Below are 21,114 nucleotides of genomic sequence, written 5' to 3'. Positions count from 1 at the left end.
AGGACCTTGCATACCGATAACGGAAGGGTGTTGCAAGGGGGTTACACATGGAGGCACCGCTGGGATATTTTATTTAAGATTTACGTTGGATACCTAAGGGTTCACTTTAAGTTTTCTTTCTTTCTATTTAAAGTATATGTTCTGTGATATTATTGTGAAACTTGTATATTGTGTAATGTTCAAAATTAGAATTTTATGCTGGTCTGATTTTTGAGTGGATTAATACATTGCTAGGTGAGACACAGGATTGTTTGTGTGTGTAAGCATGGAGGATGCAGAAGGGAGTAATCTCTTGTCGGTTGACTTGCGCAACTGGTGCAGAGGAGAAGGTATAGACCCTGCTCATGCTGTAATGTTAACTGGTATAAGAGAAGACACTGAGATAGCACATATTGAGGAAGCCATGCATGGTATTAAAGTTTTAGGACGTGTCCAAGTAAGGGGCAAAATGTACAGCCCTACACAGAGGAGTTTAAAGGTGCTTTGCGAATGCCAAGCTGAGGTGGATACAGAAGCACTCCCCCCAGAAGTCTTACCTAATGGTGGGGAGGGGGGTGTTTGGAAACTAGTGACTACCAATAGAGTGAGTGGTAGCCCAGAAAGTTTCGCTGGAAAATTTGAAAAACTACTTAAAGATGAAGGGATGACTATGGACGATGTACAAGCTCTGTACATGCGTGATAAGTCTGGTCAAAGTAACCCAGAGTCTATTATCCGGGCTGTTGGGGAGCTGATAGGAAAGACAGTCAGGCCCTCAAATGAAAATAATGCCTATAGGCGTTTAAGGGTTTTTTCTGGTGTGAGTCCCACACCTGCAGGTGAAGAAGGCTTAGATGTTTGGGCTGATCAAGCAAGGCTTATGGTGGAGGAATGTGACTGCTCCGATAGAGAAAAACGGAGGAGGTTGATTGAGAGTCTGAAAGGGCCAGCTTTAGAAGTCATTCAAGCCGTAAGAGTGGCTAATCCTGATGCTCGGCCTGCAGAATATATTGAGGCTGTAGAAAATATATTTGGGACAACTGAGTCAGGGGAAGACTTATACATTGCATTTAGGATGCTACGTCAGCAAAGAGGGGAACTATTGTCTACGTTCCTTAGGAGGTTAGAGAAGTTACTTTGCTAAAGTAGTGCAGAAAGGAGGTCTTTCGGCTGATCTAGCAGATAAAGCCCGGGTGGAACAGTTATTAAGAGGGGCTACTGAGTCTGAAATTATGCTGTTACATCTCAGGCTAAGGGAGAGAAAGCAAAACCCCCCATCTTTTTTGAAGCTGCTCACAGAAATTCGTGAGGAGGAAGAATGGGAAGAGCGTAGACAACAGTCCAGTTGGAGCACAAAACAACCCCGAGTTCGCTCAGCTCGTGTGCAGGAAGAGGTTAATCCTGGGTTATTTGACTTTAACAGATTAAAAGCGGAAATTTCCGATTTGAAAGTACAGTTAGCGAAGACTCCTAGATTGGCACAGTCCCATGCTGCAAGTGTCCCTACTGAGGCAAAAAAGACAAAAAACATGAAGTTTGAGAAAGATGCTGAACTGCAGGCATTACAGAAACAAGTGTTGGACCTGCAGAGGGAGCTAAAAGTGTTAACTGTACGACAATTTAGAGAGGGGAGCTGTTCCTAGTATGAGTGATTCACGGGAAGGGGCAGGAACTGTGACTGCCCATTATCCGTCTAACTTACGACCGTATGGGGGAGCCAACTGATGTGCCTTTGACTGTGATACACCAGGGAATAGTTTTACAGATTGGAGGTGAACCAGAGGTTCAGGAGGTTGAGAAATACAAAGGTTCATCTCACTATGTAAATTCATGTGCTACTTGTTGTGCTAGGTTTGTGCCTTACCCCCTTAGTGGAATTGGGGAAAGGAGTCTAATGAGGACATCTAGACTTTAGATGGGGGAGGGTGTAACCTGGGTCAGGTTTCAAAAGGAATATATATAACTGCGAGTTTTGTGTAAATAAAGTTTATTGAAGTTGAGTATATATGTAGGTGTCCTCAGATTGGTTGGGGGGGTTGACGCCATTGTAAGATAGTTAAACAGGAGATGTAAGATAGTTCAGAAGAGTCGCGGTACGAAGAGGAGAAGACGGGAGTGGTGAGAGAGAAAGAAAAAGAAAAGAGAGCTTCAGGCAAAACGCCGAGGCCAGAAGAAAGAAAGTTTCAGGCAAAACGCAGAGACCAGAAGAAAGAGAGTTTTAGGCAACACGCCAAAACAAGACGGAGAAAGAACTAGAAAGAGAGTCGCTGTTGAGGCAGCACGCCGAAGCAAGATGGACAGAACGAAAGAGGAAGTTGTAGTTGAGGCAGCACGTCGAAGAAAGACGGACTGAAAGAGAAAAGAGAACCGCAGTTGAAGCAAAACGCCGATGCAAGACAGAGAGAAAGAAAGAAGGACTAAATGTAGCAAGCGGATAAAACAAAAAGAAGAGTTGTTGGATAAAGAGAAAGAGGGCAGGCAGGACACAAGTGCAGAAATGGTGATCAGTGAGTAAAGAGAGTGGTTGAGAAAGAAGGAGAAGGAAGAATATACAAAACAAGGTCGGTGTGTTTTTTTTGTTTATTTGTGTTAAAGTGGCTTGAGTAAATTCTCAAGTGAAGGGGCCAGTTTCTGTTTTGTTTGTTTGGCCACTACGCACCCGAGCTACGTTTGGGGCCCCCAACGGAGTGAGTAATATTCATTGACTGGAAATATGTCCGGGTGAGCTCACCAATAGTGTCGGGACCAAAATATATATATCGGGTTATAAATAAGTTACTGCTTGTATTCTATGTATAGTGTATATATTGTAAATTATCAATTTAAAAAAAAAACTGTTCACTTTCAATTTAGTAAAGAGAGTTTTGTTTATATATTGGAGGAACTGATTTGATTATTGATTATAAGGTTGAAGGTGGGTGATAGTGTACTTTCCCACAGTAGAGGTGGCGACACCATTATAAAAGAGCTCAGGACCTTGCATACCGATAACGGAAGGGTGTTGCAAGGGGGTTACACACATATGCTCTAACTATATTGCATTAGTGAGACAATATCTGGAGTATCGTGTGCAGTTCTGGTCACCACACTACAATAAAATATACAGTACAGCTGTGCAGAGGAGAGCAACCAAGTGCATCCCAGGACTAAAGGACATGACATACTCTGGCAGATTCATGGGGTTTAACCTGACTAGCTTCAAGCAGTGGAGCCTAATGGAGATCTAACTCAAGAAAATGGATTCAACAGAATTCTTTCAGCTAAACAGTAAACTTTATACTTAAAGACACCAGTGAAAGTACATTTAAGACTAAACCAGGAATTAATTCATGCAAAGAGTTCTTGGAATTGGAACAAACTACCCAAAGGTAGAAGCATAAACTTTGAAAACATTTAAAAAGTATACGGGTGAGATACTAGGCTGGCTTAGGTATTTGATAACCAAACAAGCAAACCAAACAACCAAAATATGGAATATGACAAATGAGAGGGGACACTATCTTCTTATGTTGTTTTGCTTTTTTATAGATAAAACTGGCTGCATCCCGACTGTGTCCTCTGTCACAAGGATCACTCAGGTTGGACAACTAAATATTGTACACAGTGGGCGAAAGCAACAAGTGAAAAAGTTAATGTTAATAAATACTTCAGAATGCAATATAGCCTATGGATGCTATTTGACTACAAAATAAATAACATTAAATGAAGGTGATTTTCATGTGAATTCAATGAAATTTCATATTGCTCCATACTGTACCATACCTTCAAACATTCTATTTACTGTTATAAAGCCTTGTGAATCCTTAATGTAGGCTCCCCGTGGCACTACTGCTGCTTCTCTTTCTATTAATGCAATTACAGCAACAAGCCGAACTTCTTCATTAATGTGAACCTGATGGAAAAGTTCCAGAAAAGTTTAGAAAAACATAACTTGCAAGAACATATTAATATTCAGAATTTCTGACCAAATGTTATATAGTCTAGAGATAAAAAATACCTCATAAACGTCTAACATATTCACATGTGAAAATACTATACTTGCACACAAATTCAGGTGTTTTATGAAATTCAGAGATATGAAATGAATACTGAGTGGTATTGATGTGTGACCAGATTTAGACATTTTGCAAAATCCAGAGAGAAATAGAGACCTAGAGAGTGTCATTATAAATGATGTGGGGGTGCACCACAAGTGTTACAGAATTTTCTATACCTGTACAAAGCACAAAAAGAAAAAACCTGATTCTTATCTTCATTGTGTCAATTTTATATAGCTAAAAAAAACTTCTTTGTTATATCAGCTACCAACCCTGCCTGTAATTTTACTTAATAGAAAGGAAAATTGTAGAATGTCTGACTCAAGCCTGAATTAATGTAAAATGGCTAGCTAAAAGAAGAAGTTGCAAAAAAAAAAAAAAGAAACATCTGTATAAGGAAGGGTGGACAGGCTATATCGACCATGGGTTTATCTTCTCACCATTTTCTTAATCAGTGACTCATTTCTGCTACTAATTACCTTTGCATTAATTTTAACTGACATGCTATTTAAAACTCAAACTCCTTGCTTTTTTCTTTCAATTAGAAGGCAAACAATAATAAAATAAAAAGTGAGCTAACACATTGACCAGCAAACCACTGTCCATCATACAATATTTGAACAAAAAGAAAGGTGAAGGTCTTGGTAATATTTTAAACATTTTGATGGTGCACTTAAAAAAGAAAATCAACATTTTTGGAAATGTCTGGTGTGGCAGAATGTGAGCACACCATCAAGCCATGTAATTAAACAACAGCTTTAATTACCAACAAGAATCAGCTTCTGCTTTGAGTTTGCATCTCCAACTTAGCTGGGCATCTTTTGGCTCACTTCACATCTCATTTCTGTTTGGGCACTTTTTAAGGAAAAAATAAGTAATTCCGAGGGTCGAATGTTAAAGCAAGCTGTCTCTTATCAGTCCGAGCTAAATGGAGAACTCCCAACCTTGGCAGAGCTGATCCTGCTTCTGAATATGGCAATTTGAGTGTTTCCTAGTGATGTCAACTAAGCTGTCTACTTGGCCCAATTTGGCCTGCACAGCACTGCTCAACAGCTGTTTATGAGAGCATGTCATTACCAGAGAGAAATATTGTAGAAAGTGTGAAAGACAACCAAAAGAGATTTGTTGAGCATATCAAGATTCTTTGAGCATGTCAGTAATAATAAATAAGTCAGGGAGGACATGAAGCATAGTAGTACAGTTAGTGAAACACCAAATGGAAACCTCGCTAAATAACAGTATAAAAGTTATAGATAAATGATTTGGAGGTTTGGACTCCAGGTTGCAAAAAGGACATCAATAGAGGCAGCAATAGAAAATGTTCAGAGAAGAGTGACTGGGCTGATTCCAGGGCTACAGGGGATGAATTATGAGGAAAGATAAAAAGAGCTAAGCCTCTTCAGTTTAAACAACAGAAAATTAAGAAGAGACATGACTGAAGTGTTTAAAATTATGAAGGGAATTAGTATGTTGAATCAAGACTGTTATTTTAAAATGAGTACATCAAGAGCATTGGGACACAGTTGGAAACTTGTAAAGAGTAAATTTTGCACAAACATTAGGAGGTTTTTCTTACACAGAGAACCATTGACATTTGGAATAAGCTACCAAGTAGTGTGGTAAACAGTAAGACTTTTGTGACTTTCAAAACTAGACTTGATGTTATTTTGGAAGAAGTGAGCTTTGTTGAGCTAAATGTCCTGTTCTTGTCTAGATTGTTCTAATGTTCTCTAAACTTGCACTTTTTAAACTTAAACTATATGAAGAATTCAATATCCTCCTTCTTTTTTTTCTTCTTTCGGCTGCTCCTGTTAGGGTTGCCACAGCGGATCATCTTCTTCCATATCTTTCTGTCCTCTGCATCTTGCTCTGTTACACTCATCACCTGCATGTCCTCTCTCACCACATCCATAAACCTTCACTTAGGCCTCCCTCTTTTCCTCTTCCCTGGCAGCTCTATCCTTAGCATCCTTCTCTCAATATACTCAGCATCTCTCCTCTGCATATGTCCAAACCAACGCAATCTCACCTCTCTGACTTTGTCTCTCAACCATCCAACTTGAGCTGACACTCTAATGTACTCATTTCTAATCCTGTCCATCCTCGTCAAACCCAGTGCAAATCTTAACATCTTTAACTCTGCTACCTCCATCTCTGTCTTCTGCTTTTTGGTCAGTGCCACCGTCTCCAACCCATATAACACAGCTGGTCTCACTACCGTCCACAAAAACCATCAAAAGGTACTTTGTGATTTGGAAGTTGTAGAAGTGGTGCTGCTTAGATTAAATAGGCTGAAATCAAACAAATCACCTAGACTATTCTAGGAGGTTAATGAATGTATCTACTGTATCTAATATACTGTATATTATAAAAACACTAAGGTGTCTAGTCACTCAGTGCAATCTGATTGATCAGTTTAGCTTTAGTAATGCAAAGAAAAAGGAAGTGCAAGTGAGTCCCCTTCAAAGATGGAAAGTGCCTCGAAAATAATGACAGAGTCTGAAAAGCAGGCTTTACACAGACATGAGCCAAGAGAGCACAAAGACATTAATACACCTGCGATACAGAGGAGAGATGCTGAAGTTACTATGTAGGGTGAGAGATAGCAGATATTTTTTATTTATTTTAAAAATGTTTTGAACAGATCCTCTAAATGAGAATTCATTTTTTTTTTCCAATTTACTGTAAAATAGCATAGAACATCAGTTACCCACTGACTTATAACAGGTGAACTGGGATTCTTCTAGGTGAGCAAGATAAGTCTGCTTGCTAGTAGTGCGGTAAAGGCAATTACATTCAGTTTGCCCTTCTAAACTTTAAGTCTATCTGAGGGTACACCAAACACAACTGTCATTGGGTTAGGGGTGATTCTGCAAATATTTTTAATTATTCTGTTACCTATCTTTGAAAGGTACTGTGGCTAGTATTTTGCAAACCCTTTGACACAAAATTGGTACGGGATGCTACCAAATATTATTCCATTCTATTTAAAGGGTAAGCTTACCATACATCCTGGGTAAATTAATGAAAGCAATTATTAAGGAAAAGATCAAGAACCATTAGGCAAGAACAAGGGGGATTAGTAAACAATCAACATGACTGTAGATTGGGAAGATCATCAGGTGGATAAATGAGATTTTCCCCAATTGTTTAGTATGTTTTTGCTCAAGAATCACATGAAAAGCTGGTGATTAAACTAAAAGAAGTGGAAATTCAATTGTTGTAGGTGACTGTAATATTCACATAAACACTAGTAACAAAGGGTACTGTTGTGATGTGACATTTTGCATACAAGTTGATAAATATTTTGTATGTCTTTATTTGTAACTTAGGCAAAGCAGTGTAATATTAGTGTTACATTATAGATAATAACAGCAATGGTTTGATGGTTTAAGAACCCCTTTCCCCTTTTAGGACTGAGTCTCTTTGTAATTTTACGATAGGGTTGGGGGGGAAGTACCTAAAACCAGTTTGGCAAGTGTTTATCTGCTAAAGTCTCTCAGTCAACCCCTGCAGGAAAGCCAAGCTGCCTAACTGCGAAGCTTTACCTTAACATATGGTTTTGGGGGCAGGTGTGAAGGTGTTCAGTTCCCCCATTGGTCTGAAGTATGGCTGTTTGGAACTGGCTTGTATCAGAAGCCTTTAAGTACTACGACACCCTATTGGCTCTAGGGGTTGGACAGAAAATCTATAAATTTGCTCACTCCCTCACTCTCTCTCTCTTACCAACTGATGAATGACCATCTCACACACCATGAACTGAAAGGACAACACAATGGAGAGCACAGCTCAGCAGTCATATTGAGACAGGCATGTGGCCTGTTCTAAAGAAAACTGACCACAAATGATGCCTTAACTAGAGACATTTTTAAGTAACTAACAAGTCTGTGTGCCGCCTGAAACTACACATCACCATTTATCAGGTTGTATGGTTGCCAATATTCAAATGTACTTTGCATATTGTTATTATTTTATGAATATTACCAATTATACATTGTTTAAATTGTAACTTAACTCCTGATTTGTCTTTTACTACACTTAATTGCTTGAGGTTATAGATGTAGAAGGGAAGGTGGGGAGAAGTTATATGGTACAATACCTTATAAACAGTGGTAAGTCTGGGAGATTTGAGGCATTCTAACAAAGGCTACATATTAATAATACAAAAGGGGAAAGTAGAGTAAAATATTACTCTACCAAGACAAAACAGGTACGGTCAGAACTTTTTCAGAATTATGTGATGTTGAAAGTGTTGTCCCTCAGAGAGCAGTGTTGGTATTGCTGCATTTTTTATTATGTATAAACAATCTGGATAAAAATATAAATAACAGGCTGGTAAAATAGCTGATGATACCAAATGAGGTGGAACTAAAATTAATCCAGAGTTAGCTGAATCATTACAGATCAATCAGGGCAGAACTCATGCTTGGGCATATTCACGGCAGGTGAAACAATGTAATTTTAAATGTACAGTATTATCTATCAGAAGTAAACATGATAGATTTGAATACACAATTGGAGGTTTAAAACACAAAATAACAACTTATAAAAAAGTATCTAGGGAGTCACAATGGACTCATTGCTGTCTACTTCCAACAGTGTTCAGAAACTATTAAGAAGGCAAATATAATGTTAGGCTAAATAGCACAATGTGTGGAGTATAATTCGAGAGAAATTATGCTTATGCTATATAACACACTAGACACTCCTCATTTGGAGTAGTATGTGCAGTTTTGGTCTCCATATTACAAAAAAGAAAGCAGGTAGATGACTGACTAGGCTACAGGACTTACATGTATGAGCTATAAGGAAAACTTGAAACAGATGAACCTATTAAATTTAAGCAAATGGAGATTGGAGAAATATGATAAAAGTGTTTAATTTTATGAAGGGAATTAGCAAGTGAATCATTCTTCAACAACACCACACATATCTAGTTTGTTAAGGTTAAAGGTTACATATACATTGGAAAGTTTGTTTTTACACAAATAACTCTAGACAAATGGAATAAATTTCATTTTTGTCTGTTTATTGCCATTCATTCATTTATTATATAAGTCTAAAAAAACAAAAAAAGCATTCTGTTCTGGTTTCTTTTTGGGCTTATCATAGAGAATATTTTGGGTTAGTAACTCTTTGCTCATTTACTCTTGTCATTAGTTTTCTTTAAAATAGAGTTGAAGTGTTTTAGGAAGACTCTTTGTTTTGATAAAACAAACTCAAATATATGTAGATCTTTTTATTGATAATGAACCAAGTCTTCAGTTGGCCACAGGGACTTTTAAAATATATGTCTCATTTACCTTGGTAAGGATAAGTAAAGAAAAAAAAGTTTCCCCGTGAATATCAGGCAGGTTTACCACAAGAACGAGCACAAACATACAAAATTTAAGCTACATGATTATATTCATTCCAACAGTCTACGTGTTAATTTATTGAAAACATCCAGGGTTGGGTCCAACATTGCATTCAATCAAAAAAATACAAAGACCTGTGCAAAAGTAAATTGAAATGTAAATCAACAAGCTTTTGATATAGATTCTATTTATTTTGTTGAAATATTACACTAGAAGCAGTTATCATATTAATATTTCCTGCAATACAGTGTTAGATTTGTGAAAATTAGTGTATTTTCTAGTTTTCTATAATTACATATACACTAGGGGGGCTGCGCCCCCTGGCGCCTTCAGCACTCAACCCCCAGTTGTGGCCAGAATATGAGTAAAATCTGTAAATGTACAAAAGAAAGATGATTATTTATTGGAGTCAAAATCATTAAATTCTATAAATATGTTAAAGAAAAATTAATTATTATTTACCGGAGTAAAAATCATGAAATGAGAACAAAATATTTACTCTCTTACCGATTGGAGTATTCCTGTTAAACTGAGGTCCACTATTTATAAGAGACTAAATAAATGATCCATTCATTTTAACTGACATTCTTTTAGATAAAAAAACATTTAAAAAAAAAAAAAATCATGTGAAAACTAAAGTGGTATGCAATGGGTCATCATAACTCAACCTTCAGCTAACTAAATCACCTAAATACAAACATTGGTGTTATGAATAGATTTTTTTTTATAGTTTGTTCCTGTGAAAGAAAGTTTACTTTCATGATATTAAAAACCACGACTTTCTTGATAGTTCATTTATAATTTAAAAACAGAATAAGAATCTGAAAATTTAAAATCACATTAAAATTCGATAAATTCTGAAAAGAATGATACCAAATATATATATATATATGTATGTTTTAAAATAAGCCCAATTTAAAGCATGAGAAAAAATGTGACATAAAAACGTCACATAAAATCGTTGCACAAAATCGTTGCACTTTTAGGCTCAGGATTTTATATATATATATAGCAAGAGTAAATTACTGTACCATGTGGAGTGTTTGCACATCTTACTGTCCAACAGGCAATGTCCAGCTTTGTTTTTTTGTCAGTGAAAGAAAGTATTGCTTAATCATGTTTTGTGGATAGGTAGAAATGAGATACAGTATATTGTTTTCGCCAGAAAAAAAATAAAAACATGAAAAGAACTCTTCATTACTAGTGAAGTATCAAATTGCCTTTTATATCTTTTGACTTTGTATAATTATAAGTGAATGTTTTAGGAAAAAATAGAATTTTTGTCTTAATATTAAAAAACAAATGTGCTTGCACCACATGTGTAGCAAAATGTTTTTACTCCCAACCTTTGAATAGAAATAACCTTAACTGTTCATTCTTTTGTCTATTAACAACATATCTCTGAAAGATTTTATTTTAAGTACTTAACCTGGTGGGTGGCATAGCAAAAGCATGTGTGACAAAAGAGCAACAAAACCATGTGGTGCAAAATACACAGAGGAAACATGCGCACTGCGACAAACTCTCACAGCCGGTGAACCCTCTTTGGAGCTAGTTTTATTCACTGGAAAGATATTTTCCTTCAAAATAATACAAATGAAATGAAAATGTGCCCCACAATAAGTTTAAAAAAGGCATATCATTCACATTGTAAATATCTTGATTTGAACATGGGAGTGGGAAGTATGGCTAAAAATCCATATCCAAATTGCTACTTAAATTTCAATATATATTTATATATTTTGCTGCTTCATCTGCTGAACGTCCTGCTAATGCTCTGCTACTCGAGAATTAAAATAGTTGGTCACACCACCACTGAGCAAACACAGGACAGGACATGGCTGTTTCCTATCCTGTCTCCATGTTTCAAATTTCTGGCTTTAAACATACATACTTATGAATGTTTAAATGCCTAAACTTATCTTTACTTTCAAATCAGAGGGCACATTAAAATCTCAACATACCAGCCATCTTACGATTCCAAGGATTAATAAAATAACAGTGGTCAAGCTTTTAGTTACAGGGTCACGAAACTCTGAATTGATCTGCCTGCTTAATTAAATAGGAGATACCCTGCATTTGACTTTTTCTCTTACAATTAACTGTGGACCCCCGAGAGGATTATTTTCTCCATGTCTGCTGCTGACTGGAGTTTTTGTTTTTCTATTCTCTCCTGTCAACTGGCCATAGTTAATTAATGGACAGATATTGTTGGTTTTAATTTATGCTAAATATTAATCAGTTTATATTTTGTTTTCAATATGTTTTAACAAATATGTGTCTTTATGTATGCTAATTCTGTAAGTAGTACTTTGCAAAATATACATTAGCATTTTACCTAAGAACATGTTACAGTGTTTTGCACCTGCACTCTGTGAAGACCACTATTTAAAAATATATGGAACTGAATTGAATTGAACATACATTGTCAAACACTGCTTAATCCATTGCAGAGTCACAGGAGCATTGACTTAACAATCAGGTTGAGTTGCACTTAACTCTGATCTGTATCCTTACAGAGGCAGGCACACAAATTACCCAGAATTCATATATGAGTCCAAACACAATGTCATTACCTGTGAGACAATGATACACCAACACAAAACTAAATTTCCTGTTTATCTTTATATGCTGATATTTGCATGTTTTGCAAAAGGGCCTATTTTAGATTTAAAGGTTTTGAATTCTTTTGCATGCTGGTAAAACATTTTTTTTGATCTACTGGTTTATCACCCACTCCTGTTTGGATGCATCTAGCTCTGGAGGGGATGTTTCCACACATTTTTTTTTTTAAAAACTGGGAACATGTCATCACAAGGCATGCCACTTAAATACATTTTAATGTACAAGAGAACCTTTTCATCACCATCATTTTGGCACTTGTCTCCACAGCGATAGTCTGAAATGCAAAGAGCAGCCATTAGCTGCAAGCATTTTTCCTACATGCATTTGTCACCATGCACTTTTGTTGATGCATCTAGTAGCTATGTTGCTGCCATGACTTTATATTTGGTTGCAGCTCACCATAAATATGAACTGGACAAACTGAACTAGAAAAGCCAATGAATGGACAATTTATAAAATAATTTGAAAAGTATGGGTTTGCTTTCAGATGGCCAAACAGTTCCTGTTCAAAAGACTTCATATTAAAAGAAAAAAAAATATGAATTTAAAATTTTATAGATACAGTATGTATTTAAGAAGGATTCAACAATGGGAATGCTAAACACACTACAGACTGAGGAGAGTGTTTTGGTTAACATACCTGTTCAATGATGCATGGCAGGTGGGGGCAGTACAATAGGACCATGCACAATAAGGTAGTGGCCCCAGTGTTTACAAAGAGTGACATACAGTAAGTGTGTCCCTATGAAAATCTATACTCGGATACTGGAACAGAGACTTTCTCCAATAGCTGAAACTCTCGTCTTGCACAGATGCTTGGGGGGGTCTTCCTCACAGGTGGCACAATGGTAGTGCTGCTGCTTTGCAGTAAGGAGACTGTGGAAGATTGTGGGTTCGCTTCCCAGTTCCTCCCTGTGTGGATAGCGCTTTGAGTACTGAGAAAAGCACTATATAAATGTAATGAATTATTATTATTTTTGTCCACATGTGCTTTACAGACTTGGAAGATGCTGAATGAGGTTCAGAGACTGTTGCTGCATCCCATGCCATCCCTGTGTTTCAGGAGTTGGAGTTACATTTGCATGCTTGGTGTTAGGTGAAGTTTCTTCAATGTGGGTGACTGAGTCTGCGAATGGTATATCTTGTCTTCTTTCCTGTTCATGGTTTTCATACAAAGGACACAAATGTACAGTTAAGTTTTGGAGAGAATACAGTCTGGTAGCCTAATAGTTGCACCTCAGCTGTTTAAAGATTTTCTTGTCTACTCAGATTGTGATCTTCAGCGTGGGCCACAGCCAAGTATGATGTGGTTGGGATGAGAATTAACACCTCTAAATCTCAAGAAAAGAGTGGCTTTTTCCTTGCACATAAATATGATCAGCTACCCCTCAGGCTCAAGTGATGGTAGAGGTGACTTTAGAGACACAGCAACAAATCAGTACATAAGCAGTTGCTTTACAGATACACTTGCAGCAAGGTAGTGAAGTTGGAGTCTGGTCCATAGACATTCTGGGTGGTGGCAGAAACAGCTAAAAATGAGTTTTCTTAATTGCCAAGCTCACTCTTCATGATAGAGTGGGGAGTTTGTCAATATGGAAGGACCTCAGAGTAAAATCAGTGATCCTCTGGATCAGGAATTGCCTCCTTAGTCACCTCCCATGGAGGGTGTCCCAGGCATGGCCCTCTGGGAGAAAGCTGAGGAGAAGACTCATAAAACAATGGAGGAATTCCACTATATGGTTAATAGTGTATGGATACCCTTCCTAATTATTGAGTTCAGGTGTTTCAGACTGTGGTGAAGCGCACACTGAAAGTAAAAGACACTTTCCACACTAGAGCAGTATAGCTATTTATAGCCTTGTCCATGTTTTTATTTGAATAGCTATCAAGACAATGGGCACACATACCTTGAGGGAAAGGGAGGTGTGTCATATCTATGTAGGAGACCCAGCTTCTCAGCGGTTTGGGTCTTGTGAGTCCATGGCATGAATGCCTGATTTATGTAGCATTGCAGGAATCAGATGGCATCTGATCAGGCAAGGTCTGCCACCTGTCATCCTCTGCCGTTGCTGGAAAAGGGAAATCAGGCAATGCGAGCGTGTATTGCCTAGTTAAAAAGAAGATGTACGTACAATTTTAGCAAAATCCCGGGCAAACATTTAAAATTAAACCCAGCAGTGCCTACCAAAGAATGTGCAATGGCATGCGAGAGTGAAAGAGAGAGGCAGTTCCTATCAGAGTGTGCACCAGCAATTGCCTTGATAAACAGGAGAGTTCCTGGAGGAGGGGGCAGCACAGCAGAAGCAACATCGCTACGTGCTCCCTGATTGGGGATCGAGAATGTGTTGGCAGGGATTGGGCACTATAATCCCCCTTTGGCCTATAAAACAGAAGAATGGACACTAGAGTTCATCTTTTGACCGGGTTAATGTCTGACTATCCCTCAGAACAATACACACCGGAAGTGGAGAGAGAGTTAAAGCCCAAGTACAGTATACTGAAAGGGGGACTTTAACAGTGTTTTTTTTCCTTCTTTTACATAAATAGTTTCTGATTTCTTTTTCCTGACCGTTAAACAGAGAAGGAAGGACATCTGTTTTTGTATATAGTTTTTCTTTGTCCTTGATTATTGCTTGTTGGAAGGAGAAAGAAAATATATTTATTTTTATTTTTGAATAAAAAATTACAATTTTATTTTTCTTTTCCTTTTATGATTTTTTTATTGGGAAAGAGGAAAGGTGGTATTTTTCCAAATATTTGCTTTTTGATTTTTATCATTTTTGCTGTGTGTGTGAGTGTCATTAAAACTGGGTTTTTAGTTAATGACACCACATCATTTTGATTTGGATTTTTGTTTTTTCACCACTTTTGGTTTGCAGCATTTGTAAATAAAGAATGTTTGTTTTTCTTCACTTTTGTAATCTTGTATTTGTGTCTTGCTGTTCTCATCATCGATATGCTCGGTGCACGAACTACAAATGAATAAAGTGTAGCGTGGTGGCAGTTCCCACTACACAGGGTTTTACACAGCCAACCCCACTGTTAACAGGTGATTAAAATTGAATATTTAGCCATGTAATTTCCAATGACAAACATTGGCAGTAGAATGGGTCATACTAAAGACCTCAGTGACTTTAAACATGGCACTGTCATAGGATGCTACCTTTGCCACAAGTTACTATATGGAATTTCTGCTCTGCTAGATCTGCTATGGTGAGCTGTAAGTGCTATTATTGGTAGACCATGCAAACTCACAATATGGGCCCACGAAGTGCTAAAGTGCATAGGCCATAAAAATCCTCCATTCACCACTCAAAACATAGTTCCAAACTGCCCCTGGAAGCAACATCAGTGCAAGAGCTGTGTGTCAGGAGCTTCATGAAATGGGTTTCCATGGTCGAACAACTGCACATAAGCCTAAGATGACTATGTGCACCACCTAGTGTCTGATTGACAAATCTGGGTTTGACGAATGCCAGGACACCATTGCACTGGACTACATAGTGCCTACTATAACGTTTGGTGGAGAAGGAATAATGGTCTGGGGCTATTTGCCAGGGCTTGGACTATTGGTTGCAGTGAAGGATACAACATACAAAGAAAGACATTTCAGGCAATTGTACACTTTCAACTTTGTGCCAACAGTTTGGGGAAGGCCTTTTCTCTTCCAGCAAGACTGTGCTTCAGTGCACAAAGACAGGTCCATGAAGACAGTTAAAGAGAGTCTGGTGTGGAGTAACTCAAGTGGCGTGCACATAGCCCTGACCTCAACTCTTTCAGATGAACTGGAAAGCCGAATGTGAGCCAGGTCTTCTTATTCAACATCAGTACCTGACTTCACAAATGGGATGGGATATCCAACAAGCTCATTTTGGCAATTTAACGTTTATTCATCCAGTGGCTTGAGAATTCCCCAGAAGTAGATGAAAGAAGTTTCTACAGAATAGGTGGTGTGGTTAGCTACTGCAAAGCTTCAACATGAATAACAGAATGAAAATGATGATGACAGTTTTTAGGAGTAAATTTAATATCGAGAGACAGTTAGTACTTCTTGATGTTTACAAGTCACCAGTTTTACTGTCTTGTTGCTTTATTTCTCTTAATAGTGCTTTGTAGCATACCTGAAAATTATGATTTATTGTTAAGTCAAGGGGTATTGCAGGAACCCTAACTGGGTATGTTTAGTTGGAGGGAGGAGAAAATCCAACAGAATGAAACTCTGTAGCAGTGCTACAGATTAATGGACTCCATTTTCCAGCTGCCCCGAAGGTATTGCCCTGATTGGACGTTGGCAACAGGTGCAGGGGCTACTGGGGACAAGAATGGCCGGCGGAAACTTTAAAATGGATCCAGTTAAGCGGCAAAGGAGCCGTTGTTTGTGCTTGTGTTCACCCATTTGTCTTGTCTGCAATACCACCTATGGAATGTTGTTTTTATCCTAGATCTTTGAACCTGTAAGGATGTATGGACTGTCTCATAATGTTTGATTTGGTCATCGTATTTCATCGGAGGGAACGTTCCACAGATCTCTTCATTCCTCACTGCATCAGGACTACCGGTAGGACTGTTTAATACATTACTTACAGAAGGCTGTTCCCTGGATCGTCATTTTTTCCTCTATTCCACTTCATCCAATACTGTTACATTCAGACTGTTTATGGACTGGGTCATTAGTGTTTATTGTTAGATGTTTATTGTTGTGTTAGTATTTAATATTGTCGTAGGAAAAAGGGAAGGTTAGCTGTTTATTTGGTGTTTGTGAGTTTTTGTTTCATTCAATAATACCGCATAGTTATTTATTTGATTTGCTGTTAATTCATGTCTCGGTGTGTGAGTGGTGCAAGTCAGGAAAAGGCTCGGTGCGTTCTTGGGATCCCCACCAATAAAATAAATCACTGTCCCTTTGACGCTGTGAATTTGAGTGGCACCAGACCGCTACACCTTTAAGGCCTGGAAACGGATATACTGCACACATCTGACCTCAATAACTCTTTGACAAACACTCCAATTTGCCTTGTATGCAACCGATAATTGGTGGTAGAGGAAGGACATGGATACACTCTGCGATATTGTCCAGTGTTATGGCATTGAAAGTCCAAGTGAACTCTCACACTTAATGATCATTTGAATTGGCTCACGAAAAGGTGGAAGCCTTTTGAACAATCTCATGTGAAACTGACGGACAAGACTCGGTACCCTCACAAATTGACACTGTGAAGAATGAGTTTTCACAGCAGGCTAAATGTGGCTAAGTTTGCTACCAGTATTCTCTTGATTAGCCTACATTATATCTTGTGACTAGTACACTACATTACTTATGCTGATCTGTTATAAATACAAACATGGGAAGCTACCAGAACAATGTTCAACATTTTTTATTTGAAGAACTGATCATGGTATTTCTTGGAAGATCGATTTGTCCAAACCCGTCAATCAATTTGTCCTCTTTCTCGTGTGTTCATAGACATTTCTCAACCATGCTTACAAAAGCATAAACAGAGTTGCTTCCTGATTGGTAAACAGGAACTGAGGTGCAAAATGAGCTCTAATTACCTCTCACACCTGGCCAGTTCATTTAGCCTCTCTGAAATGGAGTCATCTATATAACTTTTTCTTACTATCTTACAAAGCTGTCAATATCAAGACTCTGGAAATCATGCCTGTCTTACTTACCTTGGGTAAACCTGTGAGAAACCTGTCAGTCACCATGTTTTTGTCTCCTTCCCACTTAAAATTCTGTACTGATATCAGTTTGGTTTAGTCCATCAATTTGTAACATTTACATTCAAGCTAACCGCCACTCAACTCCATAGTCTTTTTTACTCAAACCGTTCTTGTGATATGTGTTAATTCTTAACTGGTTTTCACTGAACTAAGACTTCTGTAGGTTTAATTAATCACTTTGCCTCTACAGTATTTGGTATCAGGGCTCTTCTAATCTTATGTGTCAGTCATTTACAGATTCTTGTTTCACTTTTTATTTTCTCTGCAAAGCAGTTTTTGATGTTGCATGCTTGTATAAAGTAAATGGTTTTATATTAAGTAATTATCGCTTTATTAACTGATTGCTTGTTTGGAAATGAACATGAAGGGAGGTTTAAAATGAGGCTCAGCAACATGACTTACTATGTGAGAGGCAGAGGCTAAAATTCCATGGAAGGAGAAACGTGCTCAATGTAACCCAAGAGAAATGAGAAAGCAAGAAAGTACATGTGTAAAAAAAAAAAAAAAAAGGCAAGCCACCCCATTAAACAAGCAATAGGGGCCCTCTTGCTTATAACCCAAGAGTATATATTTAATGTATTTTTGGACATTACAAATAAGAAATAAGGAATTACAAAGGTAGAGATTTTTCTTCAGTCCCTTCTGTAAGACGAATCAGAATGTCAATGAATGCAAATTGTACAAAATTCAGAATAAGATGAAAATAAATCAAATTTACTATGTCATTAGGCAATCTGAAATAACATTTATACTATTCATAGTTTCAGAACATATCCACATTATGCTGTTACCTTTTTTTTATCAGAATCAGATTTAGTGGCCAAGTAGGCACGCATACAAGGAGTTTGACTCTGGTTTTGGTGACTCTCCAATTATAAGTTACATAATCAACAAACACAAAACAGTTAATCACACACCTCAGATAAAATAATAATAATTTTAATTCCAGAGAATGACAGTGAGCCTCAGGCATTTTTATATCGTCAATGTTTTAGTGAGAACATGAGACAAGAGGAGCACACTTTTCACTATCCTTCTCCTAAGACAGCAAGTAGACCATTGGGTATACAAATCACTCCTCAACAATCTGTTTTTTCACTCTGTGAAAGGGGTGGGAATGATCATAGTGATCCTCACAAAATGATTTTAATGGTTGTTTGCAAATCTTTGACATTTATTGGATAAATTGCAGGAATTATTATTTACATCTACTCACTGTCACATCCTCCGGGTTGGTGTGTTCTTCATCTACCATGCCAGTATCTTTATATTCATACTCAAAGGAGAGATCTCCAACAAACAGTCCTTTAACGGAAGTAACATTTTGTACAAAGTCTTCTGAAACTGGAGGAAGCAGGAACCATTCGATACAGTTAAAACTGTGAAAAAAATGTAATAAATGTATAATAAAAAGCTATTCAGTTATGTTGTTTTTAGTTTTCTTCTTTTTTATGCCAGATTTCCCAACTGTCAAAAATGAACACATTATACAGTTTCTATTTAAATATTCACACAGTGGCCACTTCATTAAGTATGCCCAATTAGTATGTCATAGGACTCCATTTTGTTTCCACCTCCATGATAGCTTTCGAGAATGAATTCAACCAGGTGCTCAAAGTATTTCTTAGGAATTTCAGTTCATGCTAACTCCATAATGTTACACTACTCAATTAGACTGAGATTTGAGACTGCACAAACCAATTGATTTAACTGAATGCCATGTTCTAGGTTTTGGGATGATAATGTGGTTTCTGGTGCACATGGTCAAGGAAAAAACAATAACTTATGGTTGCATTGGTACGCAAAAGGCATGAACTTGTATAAAGAAATGTAATGTGAAAAATTTCCCCGCACAATTATACTACCACACGGCAAGATGGATCCACTTTATGTTCTTAGTTGACAGTAGTACAACGGTATGGTGTGGCACTGTTCTCTGTAAAGTCTGGCACCAACAATCAAGCCACGGTCAATGTTGCTTAACTCACCCATTTTAGTGTTTTTCTGAAAAACATCTAGCTCTCTTAATAGGTGTATTTTCAGTCATATGATATGGAGTATTAACTGCGTCATAGCATACAAAATGGATAGCTCCTTACCTGACCAGGACACCTTTATAATGGAAGGTCAGAGATGGATGGAATGCCCGGGTAGGTTAGTGGTATGACAGGTCTGCTCCACAGACAGATAGCTCAACAACACACTGATTGGCAGCATTCCAGTGGTGGAGCTCCCATTGGTACACCCGCAGGGCAACATGGGAGCTGTAGTCCTGGTGAACAGCCCTGCTGGGGTACACGGAAACCACCAGGGGAAGCTGCAGAAGGAGGTGACACTGGGTAATGACATACTACCATTGTTCATTTTTCCTTGGCCCGAAAATTATTGACCATCTCTACACACAAATGCTTGCCAAGTATGAATGTTACTTAATCCAAGGATCGCATAATGGATACGCAACATGTTTAAAAATGTGTGATGAGACAGTGTTGTTGGAATATACTGTAACATTGCAGGTCTTCTGCTGGCCCATTTTCACACTGAGTACATCTGCTCATAACAGGCATTTGAATAAATCAGGGCTATACCTGTTACAAAATACAACCCTATAAATGTAATCTCAATTTAAGTACCACAACTGATGAAAGATTAATTGTAAAATACATTGTAACTAGCCTAAACATTTATATCACACAAATATGTCATGAAAATGACAATGTAAATAGACATTAAAGTACCTTCATATTTTGTTCCAACAATGATTTATGGTGGTATAACAAGAACACACACTTCTTATGAAGTGTAGTGTATTTTATGTTGTGTATAATTTATAGTTTTTGGGAAATTTTTATAAACACGAACATTAGTTTTCAGAAAAAATATTACTGAATGTATTTATGTACTAAGTGACTTGCAAATATCACTAACCTATTCACTGTATTACTGTTAGGTTCACTGCTGTTACTGTTAGAAAAACTGCTTACCAGCACAATGCATTATTTCATTAATTCAGTTACTGAGAAAAATCTAAATAATAAACACTTGTGTGTATGGTTGTATTTTAAACTACTTTTTGGTGTGGTGCCTCGTTACTGTGACATTCTTTTACAATTCTTTTCCTTTCATGTTTGGTAGGACTTAAATTATCCATCCATCAATCCTTTTTCTGAATCTGTTTATTCAAGGCTGTTTATCCCCTAATCATCCAATCTCTGGCTTTCTCTCTCACCCATTCACCAACTAATAGGTAATGTGTGATGTGCGTACAGATGCAGTGATTAGTGCCATCATATCATCCAGGTGGGTGCTACCCTTTTGAGCTGGTTGAAGTTGTTCCCCTCGGTCTATGTGAAGCACTTTGAGTAGTGAAAAGAAAAGTGCTATGTAAAAGT

At 37.6% G+C, this 21,114-nt stretch overlaps 1 protein-coding gene across 1 annotated transcript; it reads left to right on the top strand.

Annotated features, from left to right (window-relative positions):
- The first annotated feature begins 265 nt into the window (after nucleotides 1–265).
- On the top strand, nucleotides 266–1,123 carry LOC127527081 (paraneoplastic antigen Ma1 homolog). Its single transcript, XM_051924698.1, has one exon. It carries the CDS (start codon nucleotides 266–268, stop codon nucleotides 1,121–1,123), a length of 858 nt encoding a protein of 285 aa, XP_051780658.1.
- The last annotated feature ends 19,991 nt before the right edge of the window (nucleotides 1,124–21,114 follow it).

The sequence above is a fragment of the Erpetoichthys calabaricus genome, chromosome 3, assembly GCF_900747795.2.
Source record: "Erpetoichthys calabaricus chromosome 3, fErpCal1.3, whole genome shotgun sequence".
Lineage (NCBI taxonomy): Eukaryota > Metazoa > Chordata > Cladistia > Polypteriformes > Polypteridae > Erpetoichthys > Erpetoichthys calabaricus.
This window is presented reverse-complemented; position numbering and strand designations above follow the sequence as displayed.

Excerpts from the sequence above, each read along its gene's own strand:
- LOC127527081 (XM_051924698.1), top strand. The coding sequence starts at position 266 with ATGGAGGATGCAGAAGGGAGTAATCTCTTGTCGGTTGACTTGCGCAAC.